The sequence below is a fragment of the Meriones unguiculatus genome, chromosome 8, assembly GCF_030254825.1.
Source record: "Meriones unguiculatus strain TT.TT164.6M chromosome 8, Bangor_MerUng_6.1, whole genome shotgun sequence".
Lineage (NCBI taxonomy): Eukaryota > Metazoa > Chordata > Mammalia > Rodentia > Muridae > Meriones > Meriones unguiculatus.
Genome location: NC_083356.1, coordinates 68,854,434 through 68,872,805, shown reverse-complemented (window position 1 = coordinate 68,872,805; position 18,372 = coordinate 68,854,434). Strand labels below are relative to the sequence as shown.

Genomic DNA, 18,372 nt, shown 5'->3' with positions numbered 1-18,372 from the left:
GTCATCTTAAGGCCTTCATCTCCTAGGCAATGAGACAATAATAAACATGGTGGGAGGGAAGACCCCCAGGCCCAGAATCTGGTGTCTGCTCTTTGGGGGAATGTCTTAGTTAGTGGCTCTCCCTCTCTCTGAACAGACTCTCAAGGTTGCCTTTGGCTTTTTCCCTCCCCTAGGTGCTTGGGTAATGTGGGGCATGAAGCAGCACAGGCCACTCTGTGGGAAAAGCAACAACAAGTCTTCGGCAGACTTGAGAAGGAATGGGTAGGCATGAGTGAGGAATGGTCACACAGAAGTGACCCTTCAGCTCTCCCAGTGGAGGACCCAGAATACGCCTGTGCCACAGTACATTGCTGGGTCTAAATCTGGCTTAGATTCCTGCTAGTTGTGGCCTGCAAGAAGTAGCTTGGGCTGTGGGGGCTTCAGGTCCGCACTGAACAGCCAGCAGTGTCTGTTTTCCTGGTTTTGGGAGGCTTTTATAATAAAGGGATGTTACAGAGGCAGGGCAGTGGCCAATACCTGGAGAGAGAGCGGGAAGGAGAGAAGAGAGCATGAGCTGTGGCAGCTCCATGTGAGAGTCATTTGGTGCATAAGTACCCCACCTCTCCTCCTGCCTCTGGATGCTACCTCCTGACCAAACTCAGAGGAGAGCAATAGCTAAGGGGCTGAGCAGAGGGCCTGTGGAGAGGAGAGGAGGCCAGGCAGCACGGGATGCAGAGGCCCCCAGATGTCCCCTCCCTGCCCCGGTGTCGTAACTGGCATTTTCTCCTCTGGAACCTCAGAGGGACATCCAGTACCTGAAGAAGGTGTACTTGTCCCTGCACCGTGGCAGGAAGCAGCTCCTGCACCATCAGCAGTCTGTTCTCAGCGTGCAGCAGTCTGTGGCCTACCTGCGGCAGGAGCTCCAGGACAGAACCCAGCTGCTGCAGGTGGGCATCCCAGCATCTTCACCTCTGTCACTGCTGGTGGCAAGGGGCTAGGTGATTGTACAGAGGGAGGTGACCTGCTGGGGCTCCAACAGAGGTGTTCTGGGGAAGAGCCAGACTTCCAAGCTATGGCAGTTATTATAGACCAAAGTGGAAGAAAGGACCTACGGGTGAACCCAGCAGAGGGAAGGGGGAGTAAGGATCTAGTTGGAGAAGGCCCAAGGGTATCATGCAGTAACAGAGTAGCAGTCTGAGAAGTCTGCCACTCAGGCAAAACTCCAGGAGGCAGAAGGAGGCAGAAAGAGGCAGATCTCCGAGTTCAAGGCCAGGATGGTCTACAGAGTGAGTTCCAGGACAACCAGGGGCACACAGAAAAAACACATCTTGAAAAAATAAAACCAAAACATGTCTACTGTGTCAGTGGAGCTGAGTGGCATGCTACTTTCAGAGAGCTTAGTGCATGAAAGGGTGTATAGGCGAGGGTGAGGTCAACCTCAGGCGCTCTGTGCCCCATAATTCTGTAAGTAGGAGGACAGTGGTCTCAGCTTAAGGGTAGGGACAAGGATTGGATGACCTTCTCTCTGCAGTACCTGCGATAGGCCAGTCGTCAGGAGAGGGGACTCAGATGCCTGACTAGAGTTCTCTATGCTTCTGCGCAGGTTTGGGCACAAACGCTGGCTCTGTCTTTGGCAGACCTGTTAGTAGGGGTATAGGCCTGATAAGGGCAGGATGGCTTGTTCCAGCTGGTGTCCACTCCTGTGAGAGTGTGTCATCTACAATGCTGAGGCTATCCTGCAGTGGCTACTGCTTTCTGCTTTTCTGAAGAGGAGACTAGCTGAATGTGGCCACACCAGGCTTGCCCTGTGTTGTTTTTCCTAGAGTTGCAGCCCCGGAGTCAAGGCTGCCTGGAACGGGGTCTCTGAGGCAAGTCAGAAAATGAAGGAACACAGGCCTGGAAGCCCCCAAAGCCACTACCTCCAGGAAATCTCTGAGAGCTTAGAAGTTGCACAGTGAGTGCGTCAGGGTTGGAGTGAGGGGAGCTTGCCCTGGTACTTGCCACTGACAAGCCATTCATGTATTTGCCTTTACTGTGTGGTTCTATTTCACTCAGCTGATCCCAGCAAGGTCAGGGGAGGACCAGAGCTGCCATGAGCTCCAGGGAAGAGCAGACAGCAGCCACACTTACTGGCTCTGGGGTTGACAGGGCTGTGGGCATGAGGAGCTTCCTAGAGCACTTCTGTGGGGTGTGGAGAGACAGAGCACAACAGCCTGGCTTAGGGTAGCAGGCAGCATGTATGTGACCATCCAGCCTCTAGGACTACTATAGGGCTGTTCTGTGGCCAGCAGTAGCTGAATTCTCTTGAAGCCTGGCCATCAAGGCCATGGTGAGGCCCCTGCCTGAGCTTGGAGGGGTGTGAAGAGTGTCCTTTGACCACAGGAAGGAGCAGCATGGCTTTCTTCATCAGGACCTTCCTGGCTTCCTCATGCTAGACATACAGTGTTCCACCCTGCCAGGAAGCACTGTAGGGTTAGTGCGATCTGGAGGTGGCACTCACCTTGGCAGTCTCTTCTTCCTCAGGCACCCACTTGCCAGCTCTGGGGAGACTATTACCACCTAAGCCCTTAGTTCCTGGGCTCCCTTCCTCCACCTTGAGGGTGGAGGTGGGTACTGAATTAGCCACCTCTATGAAGCACCTGACTCAGGCTGGCCTGAAAGAGAGAGGGAGGATCTTCCAGAGCTCTCACCAGCCTTGGCAAGGACAGTCGCTCTATGGTGGCCTCTCTGTGTCTGTCAGCAGGGTGCAGGCTGGGTCAAGATAGCATGTCTGTTCTGGCCATGTCTGTCCTTTAGCACTTGGTGCTGGTGAAAGTACTAGGCTCTGAGGTGCTTCAGAGTCCTTCCTTTTAAACCTCTAGAGTTTTCCCAGAGGTCTAAGAGTCAGACTGGCTGGTATTCACATGTTGGGCTGGGCAACAAGGTGAAGGATCAGAGGCTCCTAGGCCCCCACCCATGCCCCAGAGCAACTGTTCCATCTGAGGTACAGGTCCCGCTTGGGAAGCTGCTGAGTGAAGAGAGACCAGGACCCTGGCCAGAAATGTCCCCAGATGTGGTTCAAGGAGGTTTAGGGACAAGGGCTGAGTGTCGTGGCCAGGGCTGGGTTCCCTGGGTGGAGCAGCTGGGTGTGCAGTCACATGTGTTCTACTGTGCGTTGTTCTGCAGCCTTTCCCCTGAGCAGAAGGAAGTGAAACCTCTCCAGATAACTTCAGTTGCAGATCAGCACCTGCATCCTCACAGGGTCAAGTGGGCAAATGACACATCTGGGACTGGAGACCCACCCATGGAGAGTGGACATGACAGCCAAGGTAGTTCAGGGCAGTGGCAATGACCAGCCAAGAATAGACAATCTGGCCCAGCCTTCCGTGGGGGCAGCATTAAGCTTAGGGTGAGACATTCCTCCATACCAGGCCTCAGGCCGGTGTGTGACCTGGACCACCCAGGCCTCCCTGCGCACTCTAAGTTGTAGGGTGCACCACCCATTGGGTTGGCCCACAGGAGGCCTTCCTTCCCCTAGCAACACCTGAGACACAGAACATGGGGTGCCACAGGGGAGCTGCTCAGACAAGCTCCTCTGCTACAAGCTCTTGGCAGGAAGAGCTGCTCAGAGCTAATCTGGTTTGCCATCTAGTGCAGGCCTGCGGCTGTCCACAGGCAGGTCAGAACAAACCTGTCAGAGAAGCAAGGCCTAGCCATGTCCCTGCTACCAGATGTGACTATTAGACTGAGCATGCTTCTTCCCTGGGATGAAGGGATTCCATTTTCTTGGTTTAATTATGTTTTTCAGGACCTGGAGAACAGCTTTGTGTATCTCTCCCTGGTCTGCTGGACTTGAACCCCCTGGACCCTAAGCATCAGAAAAACCCAGCCTTTCCTGTATGCAACCATTAGGAAGTTCCTCTCCCCAGCCATGCCTGTTTGGGGAGCATCCCTGCCATTCTGCCAGTCTATGGCTTGATCTTGGTTGGGACTCCTGGGTGGCCAGGTGCTAGCCCCTGTGGTGCTGGTGGCCCCACATCATCCTAGTCCTTGGAGTTCTTTCCCAGATAGCTCCTGCGCCTTTTGATATGTCTCTCCTTCTATCTTGTTGACACAGGCCATTAAGGAAGATGGCAGCTCAGCCTCTCAGCTGATGCCACAGGAGACCAAGGAGCTGGCTCTTCCAGGTAAGGCCTCCAGAAACACTCTGTGGGCCACCCCTGTGTGGATCTTAGCAGGAGCTTCCCCTACATCCAGTGAACCCTGTGCAGGGCTGTTGTCCAGTGCTCAAACAAGGACAGGGAAGTTCCTGGGGAAAGTTGAAGAGGACAGATGCTCATATCCGCCTGCCATGACTGCAGACTTCTCCATGGCTAGAAGACTGGCCGACTCCATTGATGGGAGATGATTTGGCTGCTCCTCTGGGGACATTAAAGAAAATACTTGGTCTGGTTGTTTCAACTGCAGCTTGGTTTTATCTAGATGTTTCCAAGAGCTTAGAAGTCAGCATCACCAGATGCACCCTCATTATCTGACACTACAGTTGTTATACATATCAAAGTGTTCACTTTCTGAACCATGCACTTGTCTCTGAGGCCTTCCTGAGGGCAGAACTCCTGATCGGCAGAGAGTAGCAGAGTCCGCTTCCCCTTCTGGGGGTTGCCGTGGGGCTGACAATGAAAGATTGGCATGGCATGGCTGCCTCTCAGAGAATTGATTCCACCTCTGAGTTCTTCACCCCTGGGTACCAGCCGCTGGGTTCAGAAGCTTCACCACTCCACCCCCTGCTCAGCACCTACCCTTAGACACAGGAGGATGCCAAGTGTTGCCAGATTGTGCTGGACCAAGGCACTGTTTGCATCTGGAGCCTGGAAGAGTGAATTCCAAGTCACCTAGGATAGGAAGAAGCTAGATCTTCCCAGTGCATTGGGATTATCCAAGAGAGATAGGACAGACTGAATTCTCTAGGGGTCCAAAGGTGGTGGCGAGCAGGACCTTCCTATGACCTCCTCTTCTGCTAGAGTCATACCTCTGTTGACCATTGTTCAGGGCTCTGTGGAAATTTGTTCAGCCTGATGCCCCTCACCACTGATGTTGGTCTCTTTGGCCCTGTGTGGCCACTAGGTGCCATATGCTAAAGCCAGCCAGTGCCTACCCCACACCACTCGCAGGGACCCTTGTCGCTTGAGGTGGGCACGCTTATTACCCACCCACAGATGAAGAGACTGGGGCCAAGAACTAAAACACCTGGAACATCACGTGATGGTGGAGTTCATTAGTGACGGTGCAGGATGTGCCCGTCTGACCCAGTGCTAGCTGCCTCCCAGTCAGAAGACAGCACCTGCAAGGTTCTCGGGGACACCCCAGCGTGGCCATTAGAGAAGCCCACCGCCGTGATAAGAGCTTTAAATAGCATAGCTCTGGTCTCATAGGCCAGTGGCCCTGGGCCTCAGGGTCCCAACAGTCTACCAGGGGCCAGACAGGACTTGGGTCCAGGAATGTGGAGGTATAACCTGGGGAGGTTCAGCTGTGTCCTGCTTTGTGCCCTCTTGGCTGGTCTTTCAGCTTGCCTCGGAAAGATCCTGCCATGCCCAGGGCCTACCCTTGCCTGAGTGCCCAATGCTCTGCCTTGTGCTAGAGGACCTCAGCACAGTGCTGACACAGGGAAAGGGACAGCTCTGGCAAGGGTTCAGCCACTTGTGGGAGATTCCCCAAAGGAGGAGAAGAAGGCTATATGGTTTTGTTTGTTTTCTGAGGCAGAGTCTCACTATGTAAATAGGTGATTCGATTACCTCTGCCTCCCAGGTGTTACCTAGTGTTAAAAGATGTGTACCACCATGCTCGACAACAGGGCTATAAATTTAAAATGATTTTTCCATATGCTCTTTTTTTCCTGGGACTTCATATCTCTAAGTGTCCAACAGGATCCTTGGGAAGCACATCACATCTTTTAGATCTTCACATTAAGTATCACAATGAAGTCTTGTATCCATTTTGAATTTTCAGATATTTTTTTTCCTGGGAGTCATTCCCTAGCCCTGCTACCTCTACACCTGCCAGCATTTACAGTCTGTTTGTCCCACAGGAGACCTGCACGCTAAACCCAGTGCAGCTGGGGCGGTGGAGAGGCCCTTGGCTACTACAGACAGCCGTGCTTGGAGCCTGCATAGACAGTGTGGGCAGTCCCTAAATGGAGATGGTCCTTGTCCCCAGGAAGCCAGAGTGAGTCAGAGTTTGGCCATGTGCTGTGTTCAGGCTAAAGGGGACACTGGCCTGCTGTGTGGTATAAAAGTATCTTTTATTCTCCTGAAGTAATTGTCATCTCGGAGGCTTACTATTTCTGTCTGCTAACCTCGGCCTAGTCCTGGAAGTTTCCAGCCTCCGTACAAACCTAATCTAGGCCTAGAATGTTTTCAGCTTCTGAGACTTAATTCTGAATAAGCTTGCCCTTTCTTGTTCTTTTTGAATGCTTGTTGACTGGTTTACTTAGTTGTTTTGGCTCAAACTCGTCTCCCAGATGATTTATTCAGTCTGGATTTTCTCTCCACTTTGAATTACTCTGCTTCATTTCTGACTAACTCCAAGAATCTGTTCTAATCTTCTGGCTCTTTCTCATTCTCTGGATCATTCTGTCTACCTGTATCTAGTTTGCTCTCTCCTCAACCTGTTTCCAAAACTTTCCCAATAAAACTGCCTCCTCTCCCCCTCATTCTTTGTGTTGCTCCTTTAAGTAGCTTCCCTTTCCTCTCTTTTCTCCTGAGAGTTGGGAATATCCTATTCTGTCAAATCTTTCTCCAATTTATCACTTTTTCTGCCACTAAATTAGACATCACTTTCAAACATGGGTGCTTCCTTCTACAAATTAACATTACCTTAATTGTTTGGGATTAAAGGTGTGTACCACCATGCCTGGACCTAAGCTTTTCTTTACCTGAAACTTGTTCTATACCAGGCTGGCCTTGAACTCAGAGATCTGCTTGCCTCTGTCTCCTGGGATTAAAGGTGTATGCCACCACTGCCCAGCTTGTCTGCGTTCCAGCTGGATCACACAGACCTAGAAGGTCTTTGGATGTGATCTCTTATCAGAGCAGCCATGTTCTGACTCCTCTACAGTGTGGCCTCTAGGGGTCGCCTCATACATCACAGGAGGCTGTAATGGGATGAGGGCTCAGAGGGTATTCATACAATTCTGCAGGTTCCATGGGTCTCACCTGGCACTCAACACTTGGGTAGAAAGAAAGTCTTCCCATGGTGAAAGCGGATGTTTGGTGGTTGGGATCTTTGGGGCCCTCTTCAGTGGGTGATCTTTATTCCTTAGCAACAGTCTCTGGAATCGTAGTCTGATCCCTAGCGAAGAAGGTGGAGGAATCCCTGGTAGACGTTTTACTTTTCCAATGTGTTTCCTGCAGGTGACTGAAAACACAACAAACCAAGGGCTGGATGTTTCTAGAAGCCCTGAGGGGGAACCCCAGGAAGAGGCACACTGGCAGTCAGAGCAGCACAGGTGTGGAAGCTGGGTAGGGTAAGGCACTGAGGCATGGAGGCAGTCTCAGTACCTGGAAGCTCTCAATGCCCAGACCCACCCCACCCCATCCTGGACTGGGCATCACCTACTGGGTGTACCACCTACTGGGTCTGACTCCCTCTTGGTATCAAAGTTGTTGCCCAGTGAAGGGCTAAGGTGCAGCTAGGCCATCCAGGTGTCTAGAAGTGTAACCTGACTAAGGTGACCTGTGGTCAGATGTCGTCTGTAGTCTGTCATGTTCCCCACCCCCCATCAAAGGCAGAGTCCTAGGTAGTCCTGTGTGGCAAAGGTTGCTTGCAATGGTGGGTGACTGGCAAAGCTGCTCCTAAGAGTGTGGCAAGGGAGGGAGTGTCAGTGAGTGTGCGCCCTGGGGCAAGGGCAGCTGGAAGGCAAGACTCCTTCGCCAGCAACCAGAACCATGTGCTTGCAGGGGAGAAGCCTGTCCACAGGAGAACACAGACATCCCCTTGGCCCACCCCGGAGCTGAGCAGGAGGCTGCTTCCCCAGGTAAGGCTCCCACCCCTTTCAGGACCTCCACCCCCACCCCGGGGCTAGCTCGGAGACTGTCAAGTCTTCATCTAGAGGCTATCCAAGACTAGCTCTTGGATCTAAGTGAGGCTTTTCTGAAGGCATAGTGCCCTGCCCTCTGCACTGCTTGCGGTGGGATAGGGGACTCTACTCAGGGCTGCAGGCTGAGTCTAAATCTTCAAAGCAAACCAAGCAGAGACAGCCACAGATCTAGCAACAGCTGAGGTGTTGTAGGCTGAGTCCAGACACTCAGGGACAGTCACATGTGACCCACAAGTAGGGAAGGAGCTGGAGCAATTAACTGGGGGTTATCAAAAGACTAAGCATATTAGTCCCAACACATCTCCCCTTTTGATTATATAGTTTTTGGTTTTTTGAGAAAGGGCTTCTCTGTGTGTAGTTTTAGCTGTCCTGGAACTCACTCTATAGACCAGGCTGGCCTTGAATTCACAGAGATCTGCTCACCTCCACCTCCTGAGTGCTGGGATTAAAGGCATCAGTCATGGCTTTTTTTTTTTTTTAAGATTTATTTGTTATGTACACAGTGTTCTGCCTGCATATATGTCTGCAGGCCAGAAGAGGACAGCAGATCTCATTATAGATGGTTATGAGCCAGCATGTGGTTGCTGGGAATTGAACTCAGGACCTCTGAAAAAACAGCCAGTATTCTTCACTTCTGAGCCATCTTGTCAGCCCCACCATTGCCCTTTTTAGTATCTTCTGTTGAAACATCTTTTCTTGGGACTACCCTTGCTTTCTTGCTTCTGGCATAGTCAGCCATATAGACTGAGGCAACTGAGGTCCATCCCCTAATTCAATCTGTCTCAGCAGCTCCTGTGGCCTATGAAGAGGAGGCACAGCCTGCCTGGCATCTAGACAGCCCTCCATCCCAGCCTGCTGCTATCTTGGACCTGTGTTCTGAGTCTGCTTCTAGTTCAAGGTCTTCAGGATCCCCAGCCTTATCCCTCACCCCTTCAGTGAGGTCAACAAGCAGCCTTTCCTGTTCATCTCTTCCGGAGTTTCAGAAAGCTACGGCCACCCTAGTCCAGCTCTCTAACAGTTTCACATCCCTGTCTGAGTTAGACTCTGAAGATAGCATGCATGCAGACCCTAGTTCACCTAGGGAGCTTTCTGCTCATGCTTCCTGGGAGGAGCCTGGCCTGCCTTCCCTCTGGGGCCTCCACCAGGGCCCTTCTCAACTGGAGAGGGTTCCTGGGGGTGTAGGTGAAGTGACCCTGCCCAGACTGGAAGGCAGTGGGGCCAGACTCCTGAGTGGCTTCTCTGAGGAGGCAGCTGTGGCAGGAGGCTCAGAACCAGAGTCCAGCTTCCTTCTGGCAGGCTGGCCATTGTCACCCCCACATGCTCCTTCTCCGAGATCGGGGTCAGAGCTATCAGAGTCCTCCAGCCAAATTTGGGAAGAGAACAGTGAGGATAACCTTGTAGACCCTAGTCCTTGTGTTGAGCCAGCCTCAGCGAACTCCTTACCTGAAAATGGTTCCTTGGGCCTGGAAGGCAGTAGAGGGTCCCATACCAGTCATCCCTTCCCGGGCCCGGGGGAAGCTTCCAGAACCAGTAGGAGCTTGACTGATACGCTGAATATAGGGGAAACAGGGCAGGTGTCCCCTGTGGCCACCTTCACAGTGTTCCCACCCCAGAGACCTTCTACCAATGATTCAGCTCTGTCACTGTCCTTTCCTTTGGGCACGTCCATCTCTGAAAGGGCAGGTCTCAGGAAAGAAAACATGGCTGCTGAGGCCTCAGCTGGCTGCCAGGAGGAGCCCCAGGATGCTGATACAAGTCCACCCATGCAGAGGAAGACCCTTGATCCTAAGGGACCCCCGACCCTACAGGCTCCTTCTGAGGATGGAGCCCCCCTTGTCACAGAGGTAGCCAGTCCCTTATGTGTAGATGGCTTCTTGAGTGAAATACTGTCTCCTGTGGATGAGGAGCTGTCTTATGGAAGTGGAGACCTTCCATCCTCCATCCACAGGGACACTCACCTCCCTCCACCACCTCCTACCCCCCAAGCAAAGAGTGACATCAATGAGCCCAGCTTAGAAGACTTCCCTTCCCCACCTGAGGAGGCCATGTTTCCAGGTGACTCACTGGGCACCCTAGGAGAAGATACGTCCATTACTGCTGGAGATGTGTCCTCTTTATCTGAGGCTCTGGGGCCACAGGACTCAGGGCACTTCTTGGAAGCATCTAAACAAGATGGAAGTTTGGATGGCTCAAGTTTAAAATCTCCCTTGAGTAATTGGGGAGTCAGTGCCCCTGGATGGGCCCCAAGACTGTCAGCTCAATCCTTGAGTCCATCCCCAGTAGCTTATGTAGCCAGAGAGGATCTTGAGGCCTCAGATAATCAAAGTGGACCCCGGGAGGGGGTGCAGTGTTTCCAGGATACAGAACACCTCTTAGACAGAAGGGTAGCCACGTCCTCACCCCCCTGGTCTGCACCTTCTGAAGGCCCACCACCAGGCCTGGAGCCCTTGGTACCCAGTGGCCAGGCTGAGTCCCTCAAGCACACTAGTGAGAGAGAGAAGGAAGGCCAGAGCTACTGGATAGAGGACCAGGCCCAGCTCCAGGATTTGTTGGACAGACAGCAGCTCCCTAGGAGAGACTGGGCTTTTGATCATGTCTCTGAAGGTGCCTATGCTGATCTTCTAGGGACAAGAGATGCTGGGCCAGTGGCTGTGGTGTCCACCCATCTCAGCAGGAGGATCTTGTGTGACTCTCTGGCTGCATTGTCATTACTGGTCCCTGGAGACAGCACCTAGACATGTACTCTGAAAAATGATGGCTTATAGACTTATGACATGCACTCTCTCTCTGCCTCTGTCTGTCTGTCTGTCTCTCTCTCTCTTTCTCAGTCTGTCTGTCTGTCTGTCTCCACAAGAATCTGATTTGAGGGACCTGGGCTTTCCATTGTGGGTTGTCTGTCACACCACATCTGGCTGGCAGGACAGTTATCTGAAACAGTCACTAGTCATGGGTGAGAGTCTCTCATACTGATTATAGGCTGCCTCTCCGTGGGCAGAGTAATTCCCTGAATTTCCCACAGCTTCTGTCAGGTTCTGAAAGGGTCCAAACCTCAGTGACTGAGGCATGCACATTAAAGGCTATGTAGGATGGTGTCGAATGGCTGACCAAGGAAAGTTCAGGAGGTCAGTAGCTCCAGCTAGAATGAGGTAGTATTGGAATCAGTGAGGCCAAGGGGAGAAAAGTAGTGTTGGTGGGAAAAAAAAGTAGTACCCCATCAGGGAAAAAGTGATCAGAGTGTGCTAAAGAACTGTCTTGGGCTTTTCTTAGTGTGCAAATGCCCAGTGTTCACCTGCCTTGTGTGTGTGTGCATGTGTGTGCGTGAGAGAGAGAGAATCTGCAACATGTGTGCAGGTGCCCTTGGAGCCCCAAAGAGGGTGTCAGATCTCCTGGAGCTGGAGTTGCAGACAGTTGTGAGCCTCTTGATTATATATAGGTACTGGGAACTGAACTCAGGTCTTCTGCAAGAACAGGAAACACTCTTAATCACTAAGTCATCTTTCTAGCTCTTAACTTTATTGTTTTGTCTTTTTTTTTTTTTTGAGACTGGGTCCCTCTGTGTATCCCTGGCTGTCCTAAAACTTACTCTGTAGCCCAGGCTGGCCTCCAGCTCTGAGATCCACTTGCTCAGAGATCCACTCTTAAGTGCTGGGATTAAAGGCATGCATCACCAGTGCCTGTTCCAGCACTTGACTTTTAAAAGTGTGTGTGTGTGTGTGTGTGTGTGCATGCCATGGTCCTTGTGTGGAGGTTAGAGGATGACTTTTGGAAATTGGCTCTTTCCTTTTGCAGTGGGCTCTGGGGATCAAACTCGGCTCGTGCAGCTTGCATGACAAGTGCCTTTACCAGCCAAGCCATCTGTCTCGAGTTTTGGTTTTGTGATTTTTTTTATATAGGTTCTAGGAAGTGACTTTAGAGATCCTCATACTTGCAAGGCAAGTGCTTTACCAACTGTAATATCTCTTCAGTCCCATCTAGATCTTGCTATGTCTGTTTCCAACAGATTGCTTGTGGCTGTGGAGGTAAAGGGCAGATAATTGGTCACTCCTCACAAGCAAGTCCTCAGGGGCTTGGAGTCTCTCTTTGTCCTGTGATTTTTTTTTTTTTTTTTTTTTTTGCTTTCATGGGGCTTGCTGGGATACTGATTTTCTCAGGAACACAGTGAGTGGGGGCCAAAGAAACATCTTGTGCCTTGTGGGCCTGGCTGATTACACCAAGGCCCAGAATACCTCCTTTATTCCCTGGGAGCTTTCTAGGACAGAATGACCACAGTGATTATTGAAAGTGTGGGGGTGACATAGGTGGCTCTTGTGCAAGAAAGCAGTGGCCATTCTTTACAAGAATACTGTCTTCCCTCAGGACGTACATCCAGTGACTTATTGACCCAACCACACAGGGTTTGTGTGGGAAGAAGCCACCTGCTTAATGGTGAGAACGAGACCAGCTTGCAATGCTCAGCACCTCACTCAGCTGGGGTTGGGCTCACCAGGGGCCTAGGGCAGAGGAGCTCTACAGAGAGCAGTGGCTCTGGGATGGGATTGGTCCCCCAGGAGAACAGAACAATTTGGGGACATGTGTAAGAGTGAGCACATCCACTAAAGCAGTGACTCTGTCAGGTTAGCTTTGAGCTCATGTACATCTCTCTGCCTCAAACTCCCCCAAGTACTGGGATTATAGACACGAGCTGCTACACTCTCCAAAGGAAGTGGCTTTTACACAAATCCAGAAGTCAGTCTTTTCAGAGGAAGCAGCTTTCAAATCTCTCTTCTGAATCATGGCATGAGGCTCACATATATGGTTGGAACTCCCAGAGGTTGCTTTCTGTGTCCTAAATCATGTGTGTGCACATGGGTATGTAAGTGTGCATGTTTGTATATAACAGGTGTGTGTATCTAATAGCATCCATTCTCTGTTTGTTGATGCATATCCACTATTCACCTTACTAGGTCTCATAAAGACATTGTTTCCCAAGTGCAGCATGTACTTTGACTGCAGTCATCCTCCAGCCTGCTCTTTCTCCCTCCCCCATTCCCTTCTTTCTGTTTTTCTCATGTCTTATTTTAATCATTAAAAACTATGCTTGTAGCCAGGTGGTAGTGGTACACACCTTTGATCCCAGCACTTGGAAGGCAGAGGCAGGCAGATCTCTGAGTTGGAGGCCAGCCTGGTCTACAGAGCAAGTTCCAGGATAGTGAAAAACCTAAACAGAGAAATCCTGTCTCAGAAAAACAAAAGAAAACAAAGCAACTAAAACAACCAAACAAAGCTATGCTTATGAATAATCTGTGCCGATGACATCGCTCCATGAAAAGGCAGGGTCACCAAGATGCTTAGTTCAGCACTCATGGGAAACTGCTCACATAAAAGCAGTTGCGAGCCAGGCATGGCGGTGCACACCTGGGATCCCAGCACTTGGGAAGGCACAGGCAGGCGGATCTCTGTGAGTTTGAGATCAGCTTGGTCTACAAAGCAAGTCCAGGATAGCCAAGGCTACACAGAAAAACCCTGTCTCGAAAAACAAACAAAACAAAACAAAACAAAATAACACTCCACCCCCAAAAAACCTAAACAACAACAAAAAAAGCAGTTGAAAACTTCATGTGGTAGCCAAGTAATATGCATGATTTTGTTTTATAATCTGTTTTTAAAAATTAAAAACACTTAAATAAATGGCCTAAAATATTAAGAAGTTATCTTCAGAAATTTTTCTTTTCCTTTTTTATATTTTTGTATATACCAGATTCTCCCTCACAGTATTGATTGAAGCTGCTGGTTTCTGCTACTCTGTCAATATTGGATCCTCATGAGGATTCTTGTTTATTGTCCTGTGTCATGGATGTCTTGAAGCTTTGGGTCCACAGGACCAGCCCTTTCACAAGCTCCAATAGATTATAGATGGGATAGATGTTGGAGTGGGGCAAATCAAAGCCCTGAATCTGGGCCTAAGAGGAAGCTGAGTTGGTCAACGTGCCAGCCTCTTGCGCCAACACCACCAGGGCGAGCTTTCCAGCACTGCTCTGGCTAGCTCACCCAATGCTGCAGCTGGCAAGGGGCAGAGGCAGCTCTCCTGGTCTTGGGGCTATTTCACTTGTGCCATTGCCACCAGAGCCAACTCTACTGAGCTGTCCAGGTGAGGTACAGGGCCTACTCTCCTGAGTGCTGCAACTGGTGAGGGGCAGAGCCCATTCTCATGACCTAGAGGCGGGGGCAGCTCACCCACCTATATCAAGAAGCAAGGGGTGAGGAGGGAGAGGAGCATTTCTCTTCCATGACACCTCATGGCAGACAAGGGAAGGGGCCAGCTCTCCAACTGATAACACCCTCAGCACTGGCTTCCCCAATACCCTCCACTCCCCACCCCACCCCCCCCGCCCCCCCATGAAAGTCAGTTCTACTGTGCTGTCCAGGCAAGGGATGAGGCCAGCTCTCCCTAGTGTGGTAGCTCATGAGGGTCAGGGCCTGCCATCTCAGCACAGTGCCTCAGGCCACAGTACAGACCAGTGTCATCTGCATGGCCTTTGGTGGTGACATGGGCTTGGAACATCAGCACAGACCCTGGCTGCCATAGGCCCACAGACCCAGACATGGCCCCCAGCAGCAGCATGGGCCTAGATGTACCCAGGACCTCAGGTGGCATGCAGGCCACTCAGATCAGCATGTGCCCCTGCAGCAGCATGGCCCTCAGACAGCCACATGGTCTCTAGCAGCATCCCAGATTATGGACATCCCCTTGGCCTTTGGTGGTAGCTTGGGCCACAGACCTCGCTGCAGACCCCAGCTGCAGCAGGACCATGTACTGAGCAAGACATGGCCCTTGGTGGCAGCCAGCCTAGGAACTCACCACAGCCTCCTCCTATCTGCCTGTTCCTCACAGCCATCAAGTCTCTAGTCCCAGCTTTCTCCACAGTAAAGAGCCCCTTGGCTTCGCTTTCTCTTTCATCTCTACAGTGCATACTTCATCTTTCCCATCTATCCTGCATCAAGTTTTCTAGCTGGCCCCAGAGCACAGAAGAGGTTTGGCCCAGTCAGGGAATATGCACTCTTCCGTGTATATAACTTCAAGACATATCTCTGACCTATGGCTTTCCTATTGGTTATCCTCTGGTTTTGGAATGAATTAGTCTGTAATTTATTTTTTACTTTTCTTTTCTATTTATTGATAACTCCTTTGGGCTTTTGAGACTGAGAAAAATTACACATTTTACATATACATGTTTGGTATGGCAATAAATCTCCCCCATCAAAACCTTGAAAATCTGCCTCAAATTCCACAGCACCCCCTTACCGCCTGCCCAGTCTAGTTTCATGGGGGTTGGTGCTGAGATCTGGGCACATTAGGGCTACACACACACACTACAGCCAGAATCTCCCAGACCTACCTTCCCTGGGTATAAAGCAGGTGCAGCATGCTTTAGCCTTGGCACAGTGTCCTTGAAAGGAAGCTGGTGATGGGAAACTAATGAGAAGCAGCCAGGCTTTCTGAAGACGGCTGTAGCTGCAGGAGCCAAGCCTTGAAATTACTCCTGTGGGCGGAGAGGAAGTATATCCCCAGAAAGTGCCTGACACGTTTTATCTGCCCAGCATGTGTGCAAACAGAACACTGGCATTCAGACATATTGACCTTGGTGAGGCTTCAATCCAAGGTCCCTCCCTCCAAGGTCTCAGGCTGTACCTGCCCTCGTTCTGATCCCACATTACTACTTGGACCAATAAATCTTGGCATGAGCCTCAGGAGAAGTTATTATTTTTCATAGAAAATAGTTATTTCTCAGTTAAACCATACTTTTGATTTTTCTGTGCTCCATCTCTGTCAGTGCCTTGCTAAACTGTTCCCTTAGAGTGTGCTTTCAGCTTTCCACATGCCAAACTGTCACACGAATTTCCCAAGTCTCTAGGGTTCCATGCCCTGCTCCACCATGACAGCCACTGTCATAACACACAAAGGCCACAGGGCTTTTACAAATGGCTGAGAGCCATAAACTCCCTGGAACACAGAGTGTTTTCACTGGGCCTCCTGTGTGGGCCCTGTCCTACATGCTTGGCTGCTGAAGGCTTGCAGTATAGTGGACTTGTCATCAGCAAGACACAGTTTCAGCAAAAGACACAGCTCATGTGGTCCCCAGAAATCTGAAGTGTCTCCTCAACCTTTAAGGATCTCCACCGAGTAACGCCAGATCGTTGCTTTGCCACAGATGATGATTTCAGGATGAGCCAGGCATGGCTGTGCGTGCCTTTAATCCCAACACTCCAGAGTCAGAGTCGAGGCCATCCTGGTCTACAAATCGAGTCCAGGACAACCAGGATTTTGTTTACGCAGAAAAACCTATCTCAAAAAACAAACAACAAACAAACAAAAAAGCCAGGCGCAGTGGCTCACACCTGTCCTGTAGTCTCAACACTGGGGAGGGCAGAGCAGGTGGATTTCTGTGAGTTCGAGGCCATCCTAGTCTACAAAGCAAGTCCAGGACAGCCAAGGCTACACAGAGAATCTCTGTCTCAAAAAAAACCCAAACCAAACCAAAACAAAACAAAAAAGAATTTCAGGATGCTCCAGATGGTAGTAGAGTCAGAATTTATCAGGAAGAGAGCAACAAAAACTTCAGCATAGGGGCTGGAGAGATAGCTCAGTGGTTAAGAGCACTGTCTGCTCTTCCAAAGGACCTGGGTTCAGTTCCCAGCACCCACATGGCAGCTCACAACTGTCTGATCTGACACCTTCATCCCAATGCACATAAAAAAAAAACCAAAACCAAAACAAACAAACAAACAAACAAAAAAACCCTTCAGCATAGTCGTTAATAGAGATTCTCAGGGAAAAAGTAGGGCACACCAGTCCTGGGTGTTGGCTTGTTCAAAGGAGAGTCATATCTAAGTGGCTCAGCAATAGCCATATATGGACTTTCAGAGGCTATCAGAGTTTCTTGCTCAACAGGTAAGGGATTTTCCCTTCTCCCTCTCTCTCTATTTTCCCCTTTTCAATAAGTGAGATTATAGGATGCTTCTAGACACATTGTGGATGGAATTACAGTCTGGTAAAATAAACCCTTGGGCACATGTTTTTTTGTAAATGGGGTACCTTATGAAATTCCTAGAAATTTCTGCAGGTTTAAACTGAGAAGACTCAAATATGGCTTGTTGGTACCTTAACATCATATTTGAAAATGTTGTCTCTGTATCAGCAAATGGTAATTGCATTGGAATTCTTGATTATCAGCTGGAGAGAGACCCCAGCCAGCCTCCAGAGTCTGCCCATAAAGTTCCTTATCTCATCCTGCCTCAGACTTTCTTGCCTTCTAGGTAGAGTTGGGATCTGAGGCTCAGGCCTGGTTCTGCTTACTCACCCTCTGGCAGCCATTAAACACTAAATAGTTTCTTTGTATTTGTCTCCCAACCAGTGTCTCCCTTTGCCTCAAGCAACCCCCACATCTCTGCCATGCCTTCAGAATACAACTAGAGCAGGGAGCAGGCCAGGGTGTCTATAAAATGAGACTGCAGGCTTTGGAAGTTAGGGCACATGTATACACACACACACACACACCAGCCTTACCTGCATGGAGGTTTTTCCCTCAGTTGAAATGTGTCCTGTGTCCTCCCAGGCTACAGAAAGGCCTTCGATGATGCTAAGAGCCAACCTATGGTCTCTGGGTACATTAGTTCTAAGCCCTGCTTCATCTCTCACTAGGATATAGGGGACCTCATCCCCATGCCCTCAAACCCACAGTCACAGGCATCCATCACCCTCATGGTGTCACTGGGAGCACTTCTTGTGGCAGGATATTTGATCTCATTGTGAATCCCAAAATTGTGAACTGTAAAATCCTGTTTTTTTGTTTGTTTTGTTTTTTCAGTTTCTCTGTGTAGCCTTGGATGTCCTGGACTCTCTTTGTAGACCAGGCTGGCCATTGAACTCACAGAGATTGGCCTGCCTCTGCCTCTCTGAGTGCTGGGATCACAGGGGTGTGCCACTGCCCCTGGCTAAAACCCTGTTTCTTGTTTGGTGAGATTGAGCCTTATCACACACCTTTAATCCAAGAACTTTCTGTTTACTGTAAACAGGTGACTACGGTGAGGTTTAGCCAACCCTACCACACACTTTTAATCCAAGAGCTTTCTGTACACAGGATTTAATAAAGTTAACCCTAGGTCAGGAGCTGGAGCAAGAAACCAAATGGCAGGGATTAAAGAGAAGGAGGGACTTTGAGTTCAGGGTATTTAAGACAGCATGGAGAAGTAGAAGGAGCTTTAGCACTTTGGCCTTTTGAGCTTTGAGCTAGTAAGCCTTTGGCCTTCTGTTTTTTGGCCTTTTCAGGCTGTCAGCTGAA

General features: G+C 50.2%; 1 protein-coding gene across 1 annotated transcript in view; it reads left to right on the top strand.

Moving 5' to 3' along the window:
* Ccdc187 (coiled-coil domain containing 187) overlaps positions 1 to 13,720 on the top strand; it is a 46,915-nt gene extending 33,195 nt beyond the window's left edge. The window contains exons 17-26 of the mRNA XM_060390518.1: positions 174 to 261; positions 780 to 926; positions 1,803 to 1,933; positions 3,145 to 3,287; positions 3,767 to 3,855; positions 4,076 to 4,145; positions 6,044 to 6,180; positions 7,368 to 7,462; positions 7,914 to 7,990; positions 8,843 to 13,720. Of these exons, the coding sequence (XP_060246501.1) occupies positions 174 to 261; positions 780 to 926; positions 1,803 to 1,933; positions 3,145 to 3,287; positions 3,767 to 3,855; positions 4,076 to 4,145; positions 6,044 to 6,180; positions 7,368 to 7,462; positions 7,914 to 7,990; positions 8,843 to 10,788 (2,923 nt within the window). The 3' untranslated portion in view covers positions 10,789 to 13,720. The remainder of the gene's footprint in view (positions 1 to 173; positions 262 to 779; positions 927 to 1,802; positions 1,934 to 3,144; positions 3,288 to 3,766; positions 3,856 to 4,075; positions 4,146 to 6,043; positions 6,181 to 7,367; positions 7,463 to 7,913; positions 7,991 to 8,842) is intronic.
* Positions 13,721 to 18,372: the final 4,652 nt, after the last annotated feature.